This window comes from Crinia signifera, chromosome 19, assembly GCF_055691185.1.
Source record: "Crinia signifera chromosome 19, ASM5569118v1, whole genome shotgun sequence".
In the NCBI taxonomy this organism is placed as follows: Eukaryota; Metazoa; Chordata; class Amphibia; order Anura; family Myobatrachidae; genus Crinia; species Crinia signifera.
The window spans coordinates 23,742,088-23,767,414 of NC_139226.1; the positions used below are offsets into that span (position 1 = coordinate 23,742,088).

The 25,327-nt window shown below is 43.8% G+C and overlaps 1 protein-coding gene across 1 annotated transcript; it reads right to left on the bottom strand.

Annotated features, from left to right (window-relative positions):
• On the bottom strand, positions 1–21,846 carry LOC146041488 (chemerin-like receptor 1). The gene is made up of 2 exons (XM_083161459.1): positions 21,833–21,846; positions 1–955 (listed from the first exon to the last, which is right to left on the bottom strand). The coding sequence occupies exons 1-2, from the start codon at positions 21,844–21,846 to the stop codon at positions 1–3; spliced, it is 969 nt and encodes a 322-aa protein (XP_083017585.1).
• Between the last annotated feature and the right edge of the window lie 3,481 nt (positions 21,847–25,327).

Below are 25,327 nucleotides of genomic sequence, written 5' to 3' on the forward strand. Positions count from 1 at the left end.
TTATGAATTATAAGTCTCCATCTCAGTTTCTACCATAGACTGGCCACATTGATTTTCTGCATCCGTCTCATACTTCTCTCTGAATGTGCTCTCCAAAAGAAATGGAATGGACTTAAGTAAACTCTTTTTTAAATCCCTCCCAACAAAGGCATAGATAATGGGATTTACACAGCTGTTAAAGAATCCTAGGCAATACACAATGTGAGTCACAACATGGTTCATGTCAGGATCAATATTCATATCCATGTACTCAAAGAAGGGCCAGAGATGGAACGGGAACCAAAGGCAGAAGAAACAAAGTACAATGGTAATAATGATTTTGAATGGACGACCTGATCCAGAGAGACTTATGCTTCTTCTCAGCCGATATGTGATGAGGCTGTAACACACTATTATCACAGAGAATGGGATTAGGAACATGAAGACAAATCTGGCAATGACCATAGCTTTGTCCCTCATGTTGAATGTATGATGATCTTCCCCATATATGGGCATGCAGTATGAGATGTTGCCGTCTGGGTCATGAGCACTTTCATAGAAAGACAGATATGGGGAACTGAGAGTAAAGCAGATTGACCAGATAATTACTGAGATCGTTGAAGCTAATTTAAGGGTTTTGTGGTTTTTCGACCACACTGGACACATGACGGATGTGCAACGGTCAATACTGATAACCGTGAGGAAAGAGGTGCTGACCGACATGTTGACGAAAAGTACAGTGAAAATGGTCTTGCACATTATTCGTCCAAATGGCCAATGTCCATCCAGAACCCATTCTGTAATTTGGAGCGGAAAGAGGATATCAAATACAAAGTCAGCTATGGCCAGGTTAAGAAACCAAACAATGGTAATTGTCTTCTGCACCTTAAACCCAGCAATCCAGATGACCAGTCCGTTGCCAATACTCCCCAGGATGAAGATTATACTATAGCATATTATCATAAAGATTTTTAGACTTTGTATAATGTCCAAATCCTGTGTATTATCAACTAGCTGACCCGCCCGGCGTTGCCCGGGAAACCCTTGGGGTTTCTTTATTTCCAGAATTGCTGAAAAATGTCATCTTACAATATCCTGTGCCAAAGACCTAAGATTGTAATTTGTTATAGATTCCACCATAATGTTAGAATGTGTTTGCATTGATACTCAATGACGGCAATGAAATCAGGTGTGTTGTTGTTTGAAACACAACGCTCCTGAGTTGATAACTTGTATGTGTTGATGAATTCCACATCCACTCCTGAGATTTAGCACCTACTGTATGACATATCCTCCAACATCTGAGGGTCAGAAATCGGTACAAAATCAGAAAGGGACGTGGCTACACCTCCATTTCTATACTTTCAAATTGTACAGTTTCTAGGGTGTGTAATTACAGGCGCTTAGTGCGAAGGGACCGGGGTGGGCGTTACTTACCCCGCCATAATTAATTAAAAATTCACTGCTCCCTGCCACTGCCACTCCCCTCAACGAACCTGCAGCAGTCTCTGAGGTCTGGGGATCTGTAAAGTACATGCACCGGGCATCTCTACCAAACAATGGGGCAGCCCCTGAGTGTGGGAGCAGGTCCACGGGCCTGGCCACATGATGTCATGACGCGACGCACGCTACCCGCACCACTGTAATGCCCCACTGGGAATGGGTGCAATGGGCCAAATTCTTCCCTACACCCGCCGAGCCAATCCACTGATCGAGCCATCACAATCATCAATGGGTGCATTGATAAGGTTTGAGTGTAAGAAGTTGAAGAATAAGACTGAGAAAAAGAATTGCCATGTTACAAAGTGTACAATTTACTCAATAAATCATGAAAAAAAAATGTAAGTGTACATAGAAGTACAATCAAGAAATGAAAGTAGGATTAAAAAATAAGTTCTGATTCAAACTGATAATTGTTTGGATGGGGTGGGTTGTGAAACAAATCTATAGGTGGGGGTATGGATATTGTGGGCATAATTGGTGTTTGTTACACCTACATGGGGCCCTCAATTGATGGGATTTTCACTACAGTGTCACGGTCACATTGTCACCATAGGGGGATTCCCAATTTGGGTCCAGGTGGTCTTTTAGGGACCCTATACAATCCTGTAGGTATCTTCTCCTTGAGCTTACGGTCTCCCTTAATGATAGTCAATCACTGAGGGAGACCATAGGCTCCAGGAGAAGAGACCAACGGAATTGTAAAGGGGTTCCTAAAAGACCACCTGAACCCCAATTGGAAATCCCCCTACGGTGACACTGTAGTGAAAATTTCTCATCATCTGGGTACCCCCTGTAGGTGTACCAAACACCAATTATGCCCATAATATCCATACCCCCTCCACCTATAGATTTGTTTCGCAACCCACCGCCATCCAAACAATTATCAGTTTGAATCATAATTTATTTTTTAATCCTACTTTTATTTCTTGATTGTACAACTATGTACACATATTTTTTACACGATTTATTGAGTAAATTGTACACTATAACATGACAAATATTCATCTCAGTCTTATTCTTCAACTTCTTACACTCATAACATTCAAACAAATGCATGCAGCGCTCATGCCCATTGACCAAACATTATCTATGAACCAAAAGAGTCTGGGAAACCCTTAAGGCAGAGCAGTGCCTGATATCCAACTGACTAACAGGGTGAGTGCAGTGTACCCACTTTGTATTGATCAATGGGTGCATTGGCCAGGACAAAGATTTCTCAGTGCAACTGGAGGACTGGAGAGACGGATATGGGGAACAAAGTAGAAATGGTACATTAGGTACAGTTTTTATTTGCCGGTACAGACTGTTAAATAAATGGCAAATTATTTTTTATGTGTTCTGTGTGTTTGTGTGTGTTGTACTGTTTTTGTGTGTGTGTTGTAATGTATGTGGTTTTGTGTGTGAGGTGTGCTATGTATATACAGTATGTGTGTGTTGTGTCTTTGTGTATCTGTGCAAAGTTTAAATGTGTGTTTTGTGTGTGTTGTACTGTTTTTTTGAGTGTGTGTGGTGAATGTGGGTGTGTGTTGTGCTGTTAGAGGTATGTTATGTGTGTAGCTGTGCAATGTTTAAGTGTGTGTTCTGTGTATTGTACTGTTTTTGGGTGTGTGTTGTGTTGTGTGTATATCTGCCGAATGTGTACGTTTGTGAGGTGCGCTACGTATATATGTGTGTGTAGTGTGCTGTGCATATCCTGGCAATGTTTAAGTGTGTGTGTTCTCAGTGGCGTAGCTTGGTTTGGGGCGCCCCCCCCGCCGTTAATGGGGGGGCGCCTCCCCCCCCCTCCCCGCCGGCCTCCCCACCCCCACCGTTAATGGGGGGCGCCTCCCCCCTCCCCACCCTGGCCGCCGGTGACACCCCCCCCCATCGCCGCAGGCTTACCTGTCTGCGCATCCCGGCTCCCCTCCTGGCTTCAATTAATAATTCGATGCAGACGGACCACAATAAAATGGCCGCCCCCATACCGCAAACTGTTTCAGAGAACTGTCTGCAGTTAAGGCAGAGCAGTGCCTGATATCCAACTGACTAACAGGGTGTGTGCAGTGTACCCACTTTGTATTAATCAATGGGTGCATTGGCCCGGACAAAGCTTTCTCAGTGCAACTGGAGGACTGGAGAGACGGATATGGGGATCAAAGTAGAAATGGTACATTAGGTACAGTTTTTATTTGCCGGTACAGACTGTTAAATAAACTGCAAATTATTTTTTATGTGTTCTGTGTGTTTGTGTGTGTTGTACTGTTTTTGTGTGTGTGTTGTAATGTATGTGGTTTTGTGTGTTATATTGTATGTATCTGTCCAATGCGTAAGTGTGTGAGGTGTGCTATGTATATACAGTATGTGTGTGTTGTGTCTTTGTGTATCTGTGCAAAGTTTAAATGTGTGTTTTGTGTGTGTGTGTGTGTGTGGTGAATGTGGGTGTGTGTTGTGCTGTTAGAGGTATGTTATGTGTGTGTATCTGTGCAAAGTTTAAATGTGTGTTTTGTGTGTGTTGTACTGTTTTTTGGGTGTGTGTGGTGAATGTGGGTGTGTGTTGTGCTGTTAGAAGTATGTTATGTGTGTGTATCTGTGCAATGTTTAAGTGTGTGTTCTGTGTATTGTACTGTTTTTTTGATGTGTGTTGTAGTGAATGTTGGTGTGTGTTGTACTGTGAGTTGTGTGTTATGTGTGTGTGTGTGTTGTGTTATGTGTATATCTGCCGAATGTGTAAGTTTGTGAGGTGCGCTACGTATATATGTGTGTGTAGTGTGCTGTGCATATCCTGGCAATGTTTAAGTGTGTGTGTTCTCAGTGGCATAGCTTGGTTTGGGGCGCCCCCCCCTGCCGTTAATGGGGGGGCGCCTCCCCCCCTCCCCGCCGGCCTCCCCACCCCCACCGTTAATGGGGGGGCGCCTCCTCCCCTCCCCACCCCGGCCGCCGGTGACACCCCCCCCCCCCCCATCGCCGTAGGCTTACCTGTCTGCGCGTCCCGGCTCCCCTCCTGGCTTCAATTAATAATTCTATGCAGACGGACCACGATAAAATGGCCGCCCCCATACTGCAAACAGTTTCGAGAACTGTCTGCTTTATGGGGCGGCCATTTTATCGTGGTCCGTCTCCATAGAATTGATTGAAGCCAGGAGTTGTGTGTTTGTTGTACTGTTTTTGGGTGTGTGTTGTAGTGTGTATAGATTTGTATTGTACTGCATGCGGTGTGTTTCCAGAGATTTCAGCCCCTATCTCCCCCGTGTGTACACAGCTTAAGTGTGTGAGGTGCTCTACGTATAAATGTGTGTGTTGTGTGCTATGTGTGCGTATGTGGTGGTCTGTGTGTGTGTGTGTGTGTGTGTACAATGTGTACGTGTGTGTGTGTTTTGTGTGGTCTATGTATATCCTCAATTATTTCCTAATTGTTTAAAGCCTTCACCATAATGTTAGAATGTGTCTGTCATACTCAATGACAGCAATGAAATCAGGTGTGGAGTTGTTCCTTCGTCCACAGTTTCCCAGATCGTCGATCTTTTCCCCAGATCATCAATGAAGGAAAATTAAAACTTGGTGTTTTTTAAAATTCTAAGTGAAACTTCCCAAAAACGGCTTCGAGTTGCACACCACCGAGTCCAGAGGTATCTTGTTGCCAAATTTGGTGTCTCTGAGTGCCACGGTGTGTCCGCAATGTGACGGACACGCACACACACATACACACACACACACACACACACACACACGCACACAGACTCTTCAACTTATTATATAGACTAGCTGACCCGTCCGGCGTTGCCCGGGAAAACCTTGGGGTTTCTTTATTTCCAAAATTGCTGAAAAATGTCATCTTACAGTATGCTGTGCCAAAGACCTAAGATTGTAATTTGTTATCGATTTTACCATAATGTTAGAATGTGTTTGCATTGATACTCAATGACGGCAATGAGGTGTGGTGTTGTTGTTTGAAACACAACACTCCTGAGTTGATAACTTGTATGTATTGATGAATTCCACATCCACTCCTGAGATTTAGCACCTACTGTATGACATATCCTCCAACATCCAATGACTCTGACGTGGTTGCTGGTATTAATATGTATGCCTCATCTGTTTTGAATTATATCAAAAGCACAGCCGATAATATCTGTACCTGGAAAAGGATTACTGTGTACCCGAATGAGAAGCCGTGGATGAATGGGGAGGTCCGGCTTTTGCTTAAGGCTCGAAATATAGCCTTTAAAATGGGAGACACAGTGGCCTATAATACAGCTAGGGCTAACCTAAAGAAGGGTATTGCTAGGGCAAAATATTGCTACAAGTCAAAAATTGAGGAGCATCTTATTACATCTGATCCCCGTCATTTATGGCAGGGAATTCGGGGTATCTGCAACTATAATGCGGGGAAAAATAGTCCACTCCCTGAAATGGACGTGCCCACATTAAACGAGCTGAATGATTTTTATGCTCGGTTTGATAGGGCTAATGTTGGAAGGGTGTCCAGATTGCCCTGTGCGGGCCAGTCGCTTGTGTTGACATACGCTGAAGTCCTGGCCGGTCGGAACGCAATTAACGTTAACAAATCGGCTGGACCGGATGGCATCTCGGGGCGGATACTGAGAGTGGGAGCTGAGCAATTGGCAGGGGTATTGACAGATATTTTTAATATGTCTCTCTCTATGTCAAGGGTTCCTGAGTGCTTTAAAAGCACTACTATTATCCCAGTGCCAAAAAACTCTAGGCCAGTAGTTCTGAACGATTACCGTCCTGTTGCGCTCACTCCTATAGTGATGAAGTGTTTTGAGAGATTGGTATTAACACATTTAAAAGCTGCTTTTCCACCAGATTTGGATTCATTCCAGTTTGCTTACCGCAAAAATAGAAGCATTGATGATGCAATTTCTCTGCTGCTATATACTGTTCTGTGGCATTTAGATAAAAGCAATACATACGCTCGGCTGCTGTTCATTGATTTTAGCTCTGCCTTTAATACGGTGTTACCATCTAGGCTAATCTCTAAGTTATATGATCTAGGGGTAAGCGACTCTTTATTTAACTGGATAGGGGACTTCTTGACTGATAGGCCCCAAGTGGTAAGAACAGGTAAACTGTGCTCAGATCCAGTTATGCTGAGTCCGTTTCTTTATTCAATCTTTACATCTGATTGTAAACCAGTGTATGACTCGAATGCCATAATTAAATTCGCTGATGACACAACACTGATAGGCCTCATAGACAATGATAATGAAGCAGCATACAGGAGTGAGATTCAGTTACTAACCGAGTGGTGTAACGCCAATAATCTTTTCTTAAATGCCAGTAAAACAAAAGAAATTGTTGTAGATTTTAGAAAAAGGAAATCTAAACCGATCCAGCCAGTAGAAATCAATGGGACAGTTGTGGATCAGGTTCCTAATTTTAAATTCCTAGGCACTTACATTTCAGAAGACCTGACATGGTCAACTAATGTTAACTGCCTAGTGAGGAAGGCCCATCAACGCCTTTTTTTTCTTAGGATGCTTAAGAAACAACAATTATCGACACCAATAGAATGTGTTTGCATTGATACTCAATGACGGCAATGAAATCAGGTGTGTTGTTGTTTGAAACACAACGCTCCTGAGTTGATAACTTGTATGTGTTGATGAATTCCACATCCACTCCTGAGATTTAGCACCTACTGTATGACATATCCTCCAACATCTGAGGGTCAGAAATCGGTACAAAATCAGAAAGGGACGTGGCTACACCTCCATTTCTATACTTTCAAATTGTACAGTTTCTAGGGTGTGTAATTACAGGCGCTGAGTGCGAAGGGACCGGGGTGGGCGTTACTTACCCCGCCATAATTAATTAAAAATTCACTGCTCCCTGCCACTGCCACTCCCCTCAACCAACCTGCAGCAGTCTCTGAGGTCTGGGGATCTGTAAAGTACATGCACCGGGCATCTCTACCAAACAATGGGGCAGCCCCTGAGTGTGGGAGCAGGTCCACGGGCCTGGCCACATGATGTCATGACGCGACGCACGCTACCTGCACCACTGTAATGCCCCACTGGGAATGGGTGCAATGGGCCAAATTCTTCCCTACACCCGCCGAGCCAATCCACTGATCCAGCCATCACAATCATCAATGGGTGCATTGATAAGGTTTGAGTGTAAGAAGTTGAAGAATAAGACTGAGAAAAAGAATTGCCATGTTACAAAGTGTACAATTTACTCAATAAATCGTGAAAAAAAAATGTAAGTGTACATAGAAGTACAATCAAGAAATGAAAGTAGGATTAAAAAATAAGTTCTGATTCAAACTGATAATTGTTTGGATGGGGTGGGTTGTGAAACAAATCTATAGGTGGGGGTATGGATATTGTGGGCATAATTGGTGTTTGTTACACCTACATGGGGCCCTCAATTGATGGGATTTTCACTACAGTGTCACGGTCACATTGTCACCATAGGGGGATTCCCAATTTGGGTCCAGGTGGTCTTTTAGGGACCCTATACAATCCTGTAGGTCTCTTCTCCTTGAGCTTACGGTCTCCCTTAATGATAGTCAATCACTGAGGGAGACCATAGGCTCCAGGAGAAGAGACCAACGGAATTGTAAAGACCACCTGAACCCCAATTGGAAATCCCCCTACGGTGACACTGTAGTGAAAATTTCTCATCATCTGGGTACCCCCTGTAGGTGTACCAAACACCAATTATGCCCATAATATCCATACCCCCTCCACCTATAGATTTGTTTCGCAACCCACCGCCATCCAAACAATTATCAGTTTGAATCATAATTTATTTTTTAATCCTACTTTTATTTCTTGATTGTACTTCTATGTACACATATTTTTTACACGATTTATTGAGTAAATTGTACACTATAACATGACAAATATTCATCTCAGTCTTATTCTTCAACTTCTTACACTCATAACATTCAAACAAATGCATGCAGCGCTCATGCCCATCGACCAAACATTATCTATGAACCAAAAGAGTCTGGGAAACCCTTAAGGCAGAGCAGTGCCTGATATCCAACTGACTAACAGGGTGAGTGCAGTGTACCCACTTTGTATTGATCAATGGGTGCATTGGCCAGGACAAAGATTTCTCAGTGCAACTGGAGGACTGGAGAGACAGATATGGGGAACAAAGTAGAAATGGTACATTAGGTACAGTTTTTATTTGCCGGTACAGACTGTTAAATAAATGGCAAATTATTTTTTATGTGTTCTGTGTGTTTGTGTGTGTTGTACTGTTTTTGTGTGTGTGTTGTAATGTATGTGGTTTTGCGTGTGAGGTGTGCTATGTATATACAGTATGTGTGAGTTGTGTCTTTGTGTATCTGTGCAAAGTTTAAATGTGTGTTTTGTGTGTGTTGTACTGTTTTTTTGAGTGTGTGTGGTGAATGTGGGTGTGTGTTGTGCTGTTAGAGGTATGTTATGTGTGTAGCTGTGCAATGTTTAAGTGTGTGTTCTGTGTATTGTACTGTTTTTGGGTGTGTGTTGTGTGTATATCTGCCGAATGTGTACGTTTGTGAGGTGCGCTACGTATATATGTGTGTGTAGTGTGCTGTGCATATCCTGGCAATGTTTAAGTGTGTGTGTTCTCAGTGGCGTAGCTTGGTTTGGGGCGCCGGACCCGCGCCGTTAATGGGGGGGCGCCTCCCCCCCCTCCCCGCCGGCCTCCCCACCCCCACCGTTAATGGGGGGCGCCTCCCCCCCTCCCCACCCCGGCCGCCGGTGACACCCCCCCCCCATCGCCGCAGGCTTACCTGTCTGCGCATCCCGGCTCCCCTCCTGGCTTCAATTAATAATTCTATGCAGACGGACCACAATAAAATGGCCGCCCCCATACCGCAAACTGTTTCAGAGAACTGTCTGCTTTATGGGGCGGCCATTTTATCATGGTCCGTCTCCATAGAATTGATTGAAGCCAGGAGTTGTGTGTTTGTTGTACTGTTTTTGGGTGTGTGTTGTAGTGTGTATAGATTTGTATTGTACTGCATGCGGTGTGTTTCCAGAGATTTCAGCCCCTATCTCCCCCGTGTGTACACAGCTTAAGTGTGTGAGGTGCTCTACGTATAAATGTGTGTGTTGTGTGCTATGTGTGCGTATGTGGTGGTCTGTGTGTGTGTGTGTACAATGTGTACGTGTGTGTGTGTTTTGTGTGGTCTATGTATATCCTCAATTATTTCCTAATTGTTTAAAGCCTTCACCATAATGTTAGAATGTGTCTGTCACACTCAATGACAGCAATGAAATCAGGTGTGGAGTTGTTCCTTCGTCCACGGTTTCCCAGATCGTCGATCTTTTCCCCAGATCATCAATGAAGGAAAATTAAAACTTGGTGTTTTTTAAAATTCTAAGTGAAACTTCCCAAAAACGGCTTCGAGGTGCACACCACCGAGTCCAGAGGTATCTTGTTGCCAAATTTGGTGTCTCTGAGTGCCACGGTGTGTCCGCAATGTGACGGACACGCGCACACACACACACACACACACACGCACACAGACTCTTCAACTTATTATAAAGACTAGCTGACCCGTCCGGCGTTGCCCGGGAAAACCTTGGGGTTTCTTTATTTCCAAATTTGCTGAAAAATGTCATCTTACAGTATGCTGTGCCAAAGACCTAAGATTGTAATTTGTTATCGATTTTACCATAATGTTAGAATGTGTTTGCATTGATACTCAATGACGGCAATGAGGTGTGGTGTTGTTGTTTGAAACACAACACTCCTGAGTTGATAACTTGTATGTGTTGATGAATTCCACATCCACTCCTGAGATTTAGCACCTACTGTATGACATATTCCAACATCCAATGACTCTGACGTGGTTGCTGGTATTAATATGTATGCCTCATCTGTTTTGAATTATATCAAAAGCACAGCCGATAATATCTGTACCTGGAAAAGGATTACTGTGTACCCGAATGAGAAGCCGTGGATGAATGGGGAGGTCCGGCTTTTGCTTAAGGCTCGAAATATAGCCTTTAAAATGGGAGACACAGTGGCCTATAATACAGCTAGGGCTAACCTAAAGAAGGGTATTGCTAGGGCAAAATATTGCTACAAGTCAAAAATTGAGGAGCATCTTATTACATCTGATCCCCGTCATTTATGGCAGGGAATTCGGGGTATCTGCAACTATAATGCGGGGAAAAATAGTCCACTCCCTGAAATGGACGTGCCCACATTAAACGAGCTGAATGATTTTTATGCTCGGTTTGATAGGGCTAATGTTGGAAGGGTGTCCAGATTGCCCTGTGCGGGCCAGTCGCTTGTGTTGACATACGCTGAAGTCCTGGCCGGTCGGAACGCAATTAACGTTAACAAATCGGCTGGACCGGATGGCATCTCGGGGCGGATACTGAGAGTGGGAGCTGAGCAATTGGCAGGGGTATTGACAGATATTTTTAATATGTCTCTCTCTATGTCAAGGGTTCCTGAGTGCTTTAAAAGCACTACTATTATCCCAGTGCCAAAAAACTCTAGGCCAGTAGTTCTGAACGATTACCGTCCTGTTGCGCTCACTCCTATAGCGATGAAGTGTTTTGAGAGATTGGTATTAACACATTTAAAAGCTGCTTTTCCACCAGATTTGGATTCATTCCAGTTTGCTTACTGCAAAAATAGAAGCATTGATGATGCAATTTCTCTGCTGCTATATACTGTTCTGTGGCATTTAGATAAAAGCAATACATACGCTCGGCTGCTGTTCATTGATTTTAGCTCTGCCTTTAATACGGTGTTACCATCTAGGCTAATCTCTAAGTTATATGATCTAGGGGTAAGCGACTCTTTATGTAACTGGATAGGGGACTTCTTGACTGATAGGCCCCAAGTGGTAAGAACAGGTAAACTGTGCTCAGATCCAGTTATGCTGAGTACGGGGGTCCCGCAGGGGTGTGTGCTAAGTCCGTTTCTTTATTCAATCTTTACATCTGATTGTAAACCAGTGTATGACTCGAATGCCATAATTAAATTCGCTGATGACACAACACTGATAGGCCTCATAGACAATGATAATGAAGCAGCATACAGGAGTGAGATTCAGTTACTAACCGAGTGGTGTAACGCCAATAATCTTTTCTTAAATGCCAGTAAAACAAAAGAAATTGTTGTAGATTTTAGAAAAAGGAAATCTAAACCGATCCAGCCAGTAGAAATCAATGGGACAGTTGTGGATCAGGTTCCTAATTTTAAATTCCTAGGCACTTACATTTCAGAAGACCTGACATGGTCAACTAATGTTAACTGCCTAGTGAGGAAGGCCCATCAACGCCTTTTTTTTCTTAGGATGCTTAAGAAACAACAATTATCGACACCAATTCTATTAAATTTCTATAGATGTGCGGTAGAAAGCATCCTAACAAACTGCATTACTGTGTGGTACGGGAATTGCACTGTAGTAGAGCAGAAGCAAATCCAAAGGGTAATAAAACTGGCTCAGCGAGTAGTGGGGGTTCCTCTTCCATCAGCTAATGATATTCAGAGGAAACGCTGCTTGCGGAGGGCACACAGTATTGCTAAGGTTAGAACCCACCCAGCAAATGTGCTGTTTACTTTGTTACCTTCTGGCAGACGGTTCAGGTGCTTGAAAAGTAAAACAAGTAGGATGAGGGATAGTTTTTTTTCCCGAGGGCGATTTTAGAAATGAATGTTGAAATGGGTTAGGAGTTGGTGGTTGGGTTTGCCTATGGACTATCTTGTATTTTATTTGTTGATGGTTTGTATTGGATGGATGCTAAATTGAATTTTGTCACCCTATTTGGGGTGATGACAATAAAGAGGTATCTAATCTAATCTAATCTAAGGGTCAGAAATCGGTACAAAATCAGAAAGGAACGTGGCCACACCTCCATTTCTATACTTTAAATGGTACAGTTTGTAGGGTGTGTAATTACAGGCGTTGAGTGCGTGGGGACTGGGGTGGGCGTTACTTACTGCGCCATAATTAATTAAAAATGTAATGTAATGCACCACTGGGAATTGGTGCAATGGGCCAAATTCTTCCCTTCACCCGCCGGGCCAATCCACTGATCCAGCCATCACAATCATCAATGGATGCATTGATAAGGTTTGGAGTGTAAGAAGTTGAAGAATAAGACTGCGAAAAAGAATTGCCATGTTACAAAGTGTACAATTTACTCAATAAATCGTGAAAACAATGTAAGTGTACATAGAAGTACAATCAAGAAATGAAAGTAGGATTAAAAAATAAGTTCTGATTCAAACTGATAATTGTTTGGATGGGGTGGAACAAATCTATAGGTGGGGGTATGGATATTGTGGGCATAATTGGTGTTTGTTACACCTACAGGGGGCCCTCAATTGATGGGATTTTCACTGCAGTGTCACGGTCACAGTGTCACCATAGGGGGATTCCCAATTGGGGTCCAGGTGGTCTTTTAGGGACCCTTTACAATCTTGTACGTCTCTTCTCCTTGAGCTTACGGTCTCCCTTAATGATAGTCAATCACTGAGGGAGACTGTAGGCTCCAGGAGAAGAGACCAACGGGATTGTAAAGGGGTCCCTAAAAGACCACCTGAACCCCAATTGGAAATCCCCCTACGGTGACACTGTAGTAAAAATTTCTCATCAACTGGGGACCCACTGTAGGTGTACCAAACACCAATTATGCCCACAATATCCATACCCCCTCCACCTATAGATTTGTTTTGCAACCCACCGCCATCCAATCAATTATCAGTTTGAATCAGAATTAATTTTTTAACCCTACATTCATTTCTTGATTGTACTTCTATGTACACATATTTTTTTCACAATTTATTGAGTAAATTGTACACTATAACGTGACAAATCTTCATCTCAGTCTTATTCTTCAACTTCTTACATTCATAACATTCAAACAAATGCATGCAGCGCTCATGCCCATCGACCAAACATTATCTATGAACCAAAAGAGTCTGAGAAACCCTTAAGGCAGAGCAGTGCCTGATATCCAACTGACTAACAGGGTGAGTGCAGTGTACCCACTTTGTATTGATCAATGGGTGCATTGGCCAGGACAAAGATTTCTCAGTGCAACTGGCCAGGGAGCGCAGTGACAGGCTGGAGGACTGGAGGGACGGATATGGGGAACAAAGTAGAAACGGTACATTAGGTACAGTTTTTATTTGCCGGTACAGACTGTTAAATAAACGGCAAATTATTTTTTATGTGTTGTGTGTTTGTGTGTGTTGTACTGTTTTTGTGTGTGTGTTGTAGTGTATGTGGTTGTGTGTGTTGTATGTATCTGTCCAATGCGTAAGTGTGTGAGGTGTGCTATGTATATACAGTATGTGTGTGTTGTGTCTTTGTGTATATGTGCAATGTTTAAGTGTGTTTTTCGTGTGTGTTGTACGGTTTTTTTGGTGAATGTGGTGAATGTGGGTGTGTGTTGTGCTGTTAGAGGTATGTTATGTGTGTGTGTGTTGTGTGTATCTGCCCTATGTGTAAGTGCGTAAGGTGTGCTATGTATAAATCTGTGTGTGTGTAGTGTGCTGTGTGTATCTGTGCAATGTTTAAGTGTGTGTGTTCTGTGTATTGTACTGTTTTTGGGTGTGTGTTGTAGTGAATGTGGGTGTGTGTTGTACTGTGAGTGTTGTGTGTATCTGCCGAATGTGTAAGTTTGTGAGGTGTGCTAAGTATATATGTGTGTGTAGTGTGCTTTGCGTATCCTGGCAATGTTTAAGTGTGTGTTTGTTGTACTGTTTTTGGGTGTGTGTTGTAGTGTGCATGGATTTGTATTGTACTGCATGTGGTGTGTTGTGAGTGTGTGTATCTGTCCAATGTGTAAGTGTGTGAGGTGCTCTACGTATAAATGTGTATGTTGTGTGTTATGTGTGCGTATGTGGTGTACTGTGTGTGCGTGTACAATGTGTATGTGTGTGTGTTATGTGTGGTCTATGTATATCCTCAATTATTTCCTAATTGTTTAAAGCCTTCACCATAATGTTAGAATGTGTCATTCATACTCAATGACAGCAATGAAATCAGGTGTGGAGTTGTTCCTTCGTAAACGGTTTCCCAGATCATCGATCTTTTCCCCAGAACATCAATGAAGGAAAATTTAAACTTGGTGTTTTTTAAATTTCTAAGTGAAATTTCCCAAAAAGGACTTCGAGGTGCACACCACCGGGTCCAGAGGTATTTTGTTGCTGAATTTGGTGTCTCTGAGTGCCACGGTGTGTCCGCAATGCGACGGACACGCACACACGCACACAGACTCTTCAACTTATTATATAGACTAGCTGACCCGCCCGGCGTTGCCCGGGAAACCCTTGGGGTTTCTTTATTTCCAAAATTGCTGAAAAATGTCATCTTACAATATGCTGTGCCAAAGACCTAAGATTGTAATTTGTTATAGATTCCACCATAATGTTAGAATGTGTTTGCATTGATACTCAATGACAGCAATGAAATCAGGTGTGGTGTTGTTGTTTGAAACACAACGCTCCTGAGTTGATAACTTGTATGTGTTGATGAATTCCACATCCACTCCTGAGATTTAGCACCTACTGTATGACATATCCTCCAACATCTGAGGGTCAGAAATCGGTACAAAATCAGAAAGGGACGTGGCCACACCTCCATTTCTATACTTTCAAATTGTACAGTTTCTAGGGTGTGTAATTACAGGCGCTGAGTGCGAAGGGACCGGGGTGGGCGTTACTTACCCCGCCATAATTAATTAAAAATTCCCTGCTCCCTGCCACTGCCACTTCCCTCACCGAACCGGCAGCAGTCTCTGAGGTCTGGGGATCTGTAAAGCACATGCACCGGGCATCTCTACCAAACAGTGGGGCAGCCCCTGAGTGTGGGAGCAGGTCCACGGGCCTGGCCACATGATGTCATGACGCGACGCACACTACCCGCACCACTGTAATGCCCCACTGGGAATGGGTGAAATGGGCCAAATTCTTCCCTACACCCGCCGAGCCAATCCACTGATCCAGCCATCACAATCATCAATGGGTGCATTGATAAGGTTTGAGTGTAAGAAGTTGAAGAATAAGACTGAGAAAAAGAATTGCCATGTTACAAAGTGTACAATTTACTCAATAAATCGTGAAAAAAAATGTAAGTGTACATAGAAGTACAATCAAGAAATGAAAGTAGGATTAAAAAATAAGTTCTGATTCAAACTGATAATTGTTTGGATGGGGTGGGTTGTGAAACAAATCTATAGGTGGGGGTATGGATATTGTGGGCATAATTGGTGTTTGTTACACCTACATGGGGCCCTCAATTGATGGGATTTTCACTACAGTGTCACGGTCACATTGTCACCATAGGGGGATTCCCAATTGGGGTCCAGGTTGTCTTTTAGGGACTCTTTACAATCCTGTAGGTCTCTTCTCCTTGAGCTTACAGTCTCCCTTAATGATAGTCAATCACTGAGGGAGACCATAGGCTCCAGGAGAAGAGACCAACGGAATTGTAAAGGGGTCCCTAAAAGTCCACCTGAACCCCAATTGGAAATCCCCCTACGGTGACACTGTAGTGAAAATTTCTCATCATCTGGGTACCCCCTGTAGGTGTACCAAACACCAATTATGCCCACAATATCCATACCCCCTCCACCTATAGATTTGTTTCGCAACCCACCGCCATCCAAACAATTATCAGTTTGAATCATAATTTATTTTTTAATCCTACTTTCATTTCTTGATTGTACTTCTATGTACACGTATTTTTTTTCACGATTTATTGAGTAAATTGTACACTATAACATGACAAATCTTCAACTCAGTCTTATTCTTCAACTTCTTACACTCATAACATTCAAAGAACTGCATGCAGCGCTCATGGCCATCGACCAAACATTATCTATGAACCAAAAGAGTCTGGGAAACCCTTAAGGCAGAGCAGTGCCTGATATCCAACTGACTAACATGGTGAGTGCAGTGTACCCACTTTGTATTGATCAATGGGTGCATTGGCCCGGACAAAGCTTTCTCAGTGCAACTGGAGGACTGGAGAGACAGATATGGGGATCAAAGTAGAAATGGTACATTAGGTACAGTTTTTATTTGCCGGTACAGACTGTTAAATAAACTGCAAATTATTTTTTATGTGTTCTGTGTGTTTGTGTGTGTTGTACTGTTTTTGTGTGTGTGTTGTAATGTATGTGGTTTTGTGTGTTATATTGTATGTATCTGTCCAATGCGTAAGTGTGTGAGGTGTGCTATGTATATACAGTATGTGTGTGTTGTGTCTTTGTGTATCTGTGCAAAGTTTAAATGTGTGTTTTGTGTGTGTGTGTGTGTGTTGAATGTGGGTGTGTGTTGTGCTGTTAGAGGTATGTTATGTGTGTGTATCTGTGCAAAGTTTAAATGTGTGTTTTGTGTGTGTTGTACTGTTTTTTGGGTGTGTGTGGTGAATGTGGGTGTGTGTTGTACTGTTAGAGGTATGTTATGTGTGTGTATCTGTGCAATGTTTAAGTGTGTGTTCTGTGTATTGTACTGTTTTTTGATGTGTGTTGTAGTGAATGTTGGTGTGTGTTGTACTGTGAGTTGTGTGTTATGTGTGTGTGTGTGTTGTGTTATGTGTATATCTGCCGAATGTGTAAGTTTGTGAGGTGCGCTACGTATATATGTGTGTGTAGTGTGCTGTGCATATCCTGGCAATGTTTAAGTGTGTGTGTTCTCAGTGGCATAGCTTGGTTTGGGGCGCCCCCCCCTGCCGTTAATGGGGGGGCACCTCCCCCCCTCCCCGCCGGCCTCCCCACCCCCACCGTTAATGGGGGGGCGCCTCCCCCCCTCCCCACCCCGGCCGCCGGTGACACACCCCCCCCATCGCCGTAGGCTTACCTGTCTGCGCGTCCCGGCTCCCCTCCTGGCTTCAATTAATAATTCTATGCAGACGGACCACGATAAAATGGCCGCCCCCATACTGCAAACAGTTTCGAGAACTGTCTGCTTTATGGGGCGGCCATTTTATTGTGGTCCGTCTCCATAGAATTGAATGAAGCCAGGAGTTGTGTGTTTGTTGTACTGTTTTTGGGTGTGTGTGTGTGTATGGATTTGTATTGTACTGCATGCGGTGTGTTTCCAGCGATTTCAGCCCCTATCTCCCCCGTGTTTACACAGCTTAAGTGTGTGAGGTGCTCTACGTATAAATGTGTGTATTGTGTGCTATGTGTGCGTATGTGGTGTACTGTGTGTGTGTGTGTGTGTGTGCGTGTACAATGTGTACGTGTGTGTTTTGTGTGGTCTATGTATATCCTCAATTATTTCCTAATTGTTTAAAGCCTTCACCATAATGTTAGAATGTGTCTGTCATACTCATTGACAGCAATGAAATCAGGTGTGGAGTTGTTCCTTCGTCCACGGTTTCCCAGATCGTCGATCTTTTCCCCATATCATCAATGAAGGAAAATTAAAACTTGGTGTTTTTAAAAATTCTAAGTGAAATTTCCCAAAAACGGCTTTCTAGGTGCACACCACCGGGTCCAGAGGTATCTTGTTGCCAAATTTGGTGTCTCTGAGTGCCACGGTGTGTCCGCAATGCGACGGACACGCACACACGCACACAGACTCTTCAACTTATTATATAGATTTCATCATAGCTGTAATCCGTGACATTGTCTGTGACATCTATAGGAGATGAGGTCCCTTCCATGTCTCACAGAGCGCTGTTCTAGAGAAGCAAAAAATAAATATTAAAAATTGTAGACTTTCTTTTTACAATTCAGAATGAATTATCTTTGGTATTCATACAGCAATAACAAGTAATTTATATGCTGGCAACAAAATACATGGCAAACAGTTATTGTATGTTTATTTTAGTACAATTATACTTATTAATATCCTGTTAAAATACATGGCAAATGGATATTATACAGATGGAGCACTCTCCATTCAGCCGGGGGGCTGGCGGTTGGATCGCCAACCCCCGCCAGCCACTGGAAGGGGATGCTCACGCACAAGAGTCACACGCATACTCTTTAACCTGAGCTCCCGCCGGGTCCTCGACGCCTCATCAGCGGTTCCCAGCGCCGTTCCCCACATCCCCCCCCCGGCTAACTCTGCCCGTCTCCCTGAAGCAGAGACGGGCAGGGTTCACGTCACGTCCCAGCCTGCACAGTAACTGGGACGCGCATGCGTGTGTGACGCATGAGCGACCCAGTTATATGGAGCACCGGCTCGCCAACAGGGGCATTCTGGCAAGCCACGGTGCTGAACAAGAGGCACTCCATCTGAATATATATATATATATTTTTTACAATTATACTTTATAATGTTAAAAGTAGTCAATAGAAAATATGGAAAAAAAATCTGCAAATACCGATTCTGTTTTCAATGTTAAAAGATAAAATACGAACTCATGCTCTACTACAGAGTTTAGTGACACAGCATAAATGTTTCGTCCAAATTCAGTTTTGCTGCCAAATAAGGTATTGGGGTCTGTTTAGGAAACTGCTATTGTCCCTTTCTCTGGCTTTTGTTAATATTTCTTCCTCCATTTTATCAGCAGTGATACTGTGCTGCACTATCAGTAACCGACCATTAATAATGAGAGTGAATTACAACAGACAGAAAGATAAGACAGCCCTGCTACATATTGCTTATTGGTTCAGTAAAAACTGGAAATGAGATGGTGAAAATATGTTCATTGAATGTAGAATAATGAAGTAGAATATAATTGGCATGATTACACACCTAATTTTGGTTCCAGAAGTATACTCTATGGGGTATTCAATCTTGGCTACATTTTTCACCAGGTGAAAAAAAGGCAAAGATTCACCTATCAGTAATTAATCATTTTCGCCCATTTTTTAGTACGTTTTTGTAAACTGTTTATTTAATCTCTTTTTTTTTTAGTACGTTTCGTCCACTGTTTATTTAATCTTTTTTTTTTTTTTGGGGGGGGGGGGGGGTGTTTAGCAGTAGGCCACTTATTCACTAAAACCATGAGAATTTGTGGCAATTTCGCCAATTTACATGGTTTTCGCCAATGCTTGATTTTTCACTCAGACAAAAAATCGGCACTGGAATTTGGATAAGGTGAGTCGAATTCCCCTCAAAATGCCCAGTATTGACTAACCCCCCATGCCTCTTAACAATTATTTGCGTAATTGTAAAAATGTGCAACCCCATAGATCAGTGGTTCCCAAACTGTGTGCCGTGGCTCCCAGGGGTGCCTCGGGACACTTGCAGGGGTGCCCCAGGTTGGTGGTCAAGGACCAATTTAAATTATTTATGATCAATTATTTATGGACAACACCAGTGCTGTTGGCTACCAATTTTAAAATATATGTACAAACAGAAGCAAATCCTGCCCTTTGCCACATAACAGAATTTTAAGAAGCACATATAAACACAATCTACTTAATTTTATATACTTTTGGGGGACCTAAGGGTGGTCTTGGAAAAATTCTGATACTCTAGGGTGCCATGATTCAAAAAAGATTGGGAACCTCTGCCATAGATGATCCGCACCTGCCTCTCTCTCTCTCTCTCTCTCTCTCTCTCTGTACATGTAGACATCTTTAGGCTAGTCTAGAGAAAGTATGGACAAGCTATTGCATAAACTTACAGTAGTGTATAGGAACAGGTGCCGTAGTGTCAAATCCAAACCAGAGTCTGTTCTGAAGCATCAGGTCAATCCAAGAGGTCAAATCACCCAATGTAAAACAGGTTTATATATTTGGACATTATTTATTTTATGCTTGCTGCCTGTATATAATGCTATACTAAAATTTACACTTTAAATAACAGCCCATATTTTCATTGTCTCTAATTAATTTCAATTTTCCTGTGATCCCCAGTTTCACATTCAAAATTGACTGGAAGTTTATTACTATATTCCCCATGACGGACAAGAAAACCCAGAGTTACCGAGACAGAACTGGAAGTGACATGTCTTTGCAGGCTAACAGTGTTGTTCTGTATATTTATCAGGTGAAGGACCCCCAGCAGTGCACGTTTTCCACATCTCCACACAGACTCACAAGTGAAATAATTAGCTCCACCTTTGGATCTATTAAAATGTGTCAGAGAGCAATGAGTGCACCTGTCCACTTGCTCTGTGACTTAAAAAATGGGTACTTGTTTCCTAGCACGGCCACAACGATCATGATCGTGGGCATCGTGAGTAAAAATCGGGGGCATCGCGGCCATCGCATGCACTGAAAAATCGGGTGCGATGGTACCGACGCGATGTCAGCGATTTCCCATAGGGAACAATGTTAAATGCCTCAATTTACCCAAATCATCATAGGGAACAATGGTAAATGGGCCAGAAACCCCCCAAAACACCCCTGAACAGTGAAATGTCCCCCCAAAAGTATTTTACGCCACCCCACGATCAACACGAACCCGAAGCGTGGCGAGCGCAGCGGCGGTACGCGTCCTGCGACCTTTTCATACCCCCACTATCCACGTCGGTGTGGAGTTGAGAATAGCCCAAAGCGTGGCGAGCGCAGCGAGTCCCGCGAGGGGACGTGGATACCTGTGAAGCCCGCGAAGGGACGCGTTTACCTGTGAAGGTATCCGCTGCGCTCGCCACGCTTCGGGCGCGGTGGCTCGCTGCGCTCGCCACACTATTCTATTCTCAACTCCACGCCGACGTGGATAGCGGGGGTATGAAAAGGTCGAAGGACGCGTACCGCCGCCGCTCGCCACGCTTCGGGTTCGCGTTTATCGTGGGGTGGCGTAAGCTACTTTTGTGGGGACATTTCACTGTTCAGGGGTGTTTTTGGGGCTTTGTGGCCCATTTACCATTGTTCCCTATGATGATTTGGTGAAATTGAGGAATTTAACATTGTTTCCTATGGGAAATCGGGGGCATCGTGTCTGGACCATTTAAGCCTTTTTTAGCCGCATACAACACGACCGATGCGATTTTGACTTTTTTCAATGCATTTCAATGGAAAAATCGGGGGCATTGCGTCGGTCGCGTCACAGACCACTAAAAATTACACCCGATGGCCGCGATTGTGGCCGTGCTAGGAAACAAGTACCAAAAAATGTAAACTGTTGGGGGTACTTTAGGACCGAGTTTGAGAACCACCGCAGCATACAATCTACAGTACATTCGAGGGTAGTTTCAGTTCACGCAATGTTAGAGGCCTCTGTTATTTTTGGCTGGTAATATACAAAAAGGGGTTCATTTCATTTGCTGCAATTTTTTGAAACATGCGGGGGTTTCTAAAACAGTGGAATGTATATTCAATAAGACCCAAAGCCTCGTTACTTTGGTGTCAACGTTATTCCAGTCCTTAGAGAAAAAGACTTTCGGTAAGTAACAGCAATTAATATATATACAATATAAAATTCATCATGAATAATATGATTTTGCAATGAGGATAGGCAATTACTGCTATACACTGTATATAATGTGGGTTACCTACAGCAGGTAATCCTACATGTTTCTTACCTGTTTGCTTTCATGTGTTCTTAGTGACTGACCATTGCGCGCTCCTCTCTGCACAGTATTTCAATGGATATTTTTGAACATTTAGAATTGTCTGTTACAGAAGGGATGTATTTCTGAGATAGTGCAACGTCTGTCTGAATTATGGAACTGATAACCAGCTTGTGGGGTAGATTAGAGCTGAAGATTTGTATCTGACCTGATAGTAGTCAATGGATGCACTTTCTATTGTACATAACTCATTTCAGTGAAGGACAAAAGGTCAGCGCTGAATTAGAACCAAACAGCATTGTACTGTATTGGAAACATCCATTATTAAGGTATGGATCATTGGGTAGACAGCATGTTGGTCGGCGAGCATTAGGTTGACATCATTAGGTCGACATGCATTAAGGTTGACATGCATTAAGGTCGACATGGGTTAGGTCGACATGGTCATTGGGTCAACACAAGCATTAGGTCGATATGGGGAAGGCTGACAGTCAAAAGGTCGACATGTTTTTTTTTACATTTATTGTCCCAAATTTTGAAACACATGTGTTTTTGTCGTGGACCCCCAACCCGAGGCACCCTTGCAAACACCCTGAGGCACCCCAGGGTGGGAACCACTGCCATAGACTGTCCTACATATAGTAGAGACTGTGCCACACAATGCAAACACATCCAACTCCACCTTGTCAATGATTACAGCTAGATTACCACTGCCACCACTGTATGGAGATTAAATACAGATATTTGCTATTTCACCTATGCTGTCTTATTACAGCCATTTGTCATAATGTTAAGTGTTCACATATTTGGCTTATTCCAACACTGCCTTAAATATCCTAGCACCTGATGTGTGTGACCTCTAGCATGTATATACTATATACTGTACATTCACATTTCGTAAACTTTCAAACTAAACCTGAAATAAAGACTCGGAGACTTCGGTTTGGCAGAAATAGCTGATTTATTTAAAGAACTTTAAGCTAGATTCATTTTTTAACAATTAATTAATTAATGGTGGCCCAGAAAGAACGGCTAATTAACTAAACTCCACCCCACAATCTGCATATATAATCAAACCTACCCTAACAAGCGGTATCCACTTGACCTACTGCATCGACTACGCACCCGTCCATGTGGGTCGCTGCCCCCGAGCGGGTGATCTAGCGAAGGCCTAAACCAATGAGAGGCGAGCGCACCGAAAACCAAACCTAATTCCATTAATCTGCCGTTCTTTCCTGCCTATCAGCCAACGCAGTTAACACCCACCCAACCACAAGCCTATAAGGGAGGGAGGGAAAACCTTCAGTAAAGAGAGGAAGACTCCTCCCTTTCCTGAACCAATATCCCAGCTAACACTGCCATTCCCTGAATCCTTATTTGGCAACCGAGTCACATGCTCCCCAAGGTACACACAGCTTTGGATGTTTAACCCACTCCATGCCTATTGCAGACATTATGTTAATCATAATGAAAGAACCTACTTGAGAGCCCAGTTTTATAGAGCCGTGCATACATTATTTCATGAATTGATAAACTGGGTGGAATTTTCCTTTATTTACTTTCTAAAGTGTCTAAAATTGTGCCCTGCTGCTGCATAAACTGGCTAAACCAGTGGTTCCCAAACTGTGTGCCGTGGCTCCCTGGGGTGCCTCGGGACACTTGCAGGGGTGCAAGTGTGCTACTGTACATGTGGGCATCCCATGTTTATTCTTTGTCTGTCCACATTATGAAAAGGACATGCCACTGAGCATCTTGCTATACCATAGACCAGGCATGTCCAAAGTCAGGCCTGGGGGCCAATTGCGGCCCCTGCTGTCATTTCAAGTGGCCCGCAGCCTCCAGCAGGAAGCTGGCAGAGCATCAGATGTGGAGAGCACAGCATAGGACACTAAAGATGGGGCCCCGGCGAGCGCGCCTTTACCTGGCTGTCTGCTGCAGTGAGGAGGTGCAGGCCGCCACAGTCAGATGTGTTTGGCGTCCTACCCCTGCTGCTGCAATCGTATATCACCCTACTCCACATTTACTGTGACAGCAGTGTTTGGGGAAGGGGGCGGCAAGGGGGAAGCTTGCTCCCGTAACATGCTGAGCGGAGGAGGGCGGCAGCGGGAGCCCAAGCATCTCCTGTCCTTGCAGTGCCTGTTTTGCCTCTCCTTCCTCTGGCTCACACAAGGTGCTGGGAAACATACAGAGAAGGGAGGGGGCAGAGTGGGGGACATACAGTGAAGGAGGGTCAGGCTGGGGGAAATACAGTGAATGGAGGCATTGATGGCCATTCAGAGAAGGGGGAGCAGGGGCAGGCTGGGGGACATACAGTGAATAGGGGCAGAGTGAGGTACATAGTGAATGGGGGGTCATACAGTGAATGGGAGTCATACAGTGAAGGAGGGTCAGGCTTGGGGACATACAATGAATGGAGGCACTGATGGACATTAGGAGAAGGTGGCAGGCTGGGGAACACAGTGAATGGGTGCAGAGTGGGGAACATACAGTGAATGGGGGACATACAGTGAAGGAGGGTATGGCTGGGGAACATACAGGGAATGGAGGCAGGCTGTGGGAAATACAGTGAAGGGGCAAGCTGGGGGACATAGAGTGAATGGGGGAAGAGTGGGGGACCATTCTGATGTGATTAATGATTCAAAGAATGTCAGGCTGAATGGTCGGCCCCCACACATTTACACTTCACCAAATCTGGCCCTCGTCGCAAACAGTTTGGACACCCCTGCCATGACAGCCTTGTGACAAGATTAAGCGAGGGCTACCTAAGCCAGAGTGTAGTAAAGAGGCTTACATTTTTGGGTTTGCAGGAAGGAGGAATTCCAAAACACCCCCTCAAGGTTTTAGGTTTTGGGTTCTGATTTTTTTTTTTTTTTTAAAGAAGCATAAAAACTGCTAAAATCGCTTAATTTTTTTTTTTTCTCCTACGCTATTATTAACCTCAATAACATTAATTTCCACTCATTTCCAGTCTATTCTGAACACCTCACACCTCATAATATTGTTTTTAGACTAAAAGGTTGCACTAAGGTAGCTGGATGACTATGATAAGGGACACAAGTGGGTGGCACAAACACTGGACTGATATGGCACACTTAGCATCACCCCTGGACTAATACAGCACACTTGGCAGCACCCCATGAATTATACGGCAGACTTGGCTTACCCCAGGAATTATTCGGCACAGATGGTGGAACCCCTGACCTGATACAGCACATATGGTGCATGGCGGCACACATGGTATTATACGGCAGAGATGGCAGAACCCCTGGACTCAGTGGCGTAACTAGGGTTCTGCAGCTCTAGTGGTAGTGGCTGCAGCGGGAGCTAAATGTGTGCCCTGGACAGCCATCTCATTCCTCCCTCCTCCCCCCCAGACACTGGAAATGCGTGTCCTGTGCTGCCCTCTCACCCCTGCCAAGACGTCGGAAATGCAAACCCTACGCTGGCCTCTTTCTCCCCCCCAGATGCCGGGGAAATGTCCCCCCCAGATGTCGAAAATGCGGGATA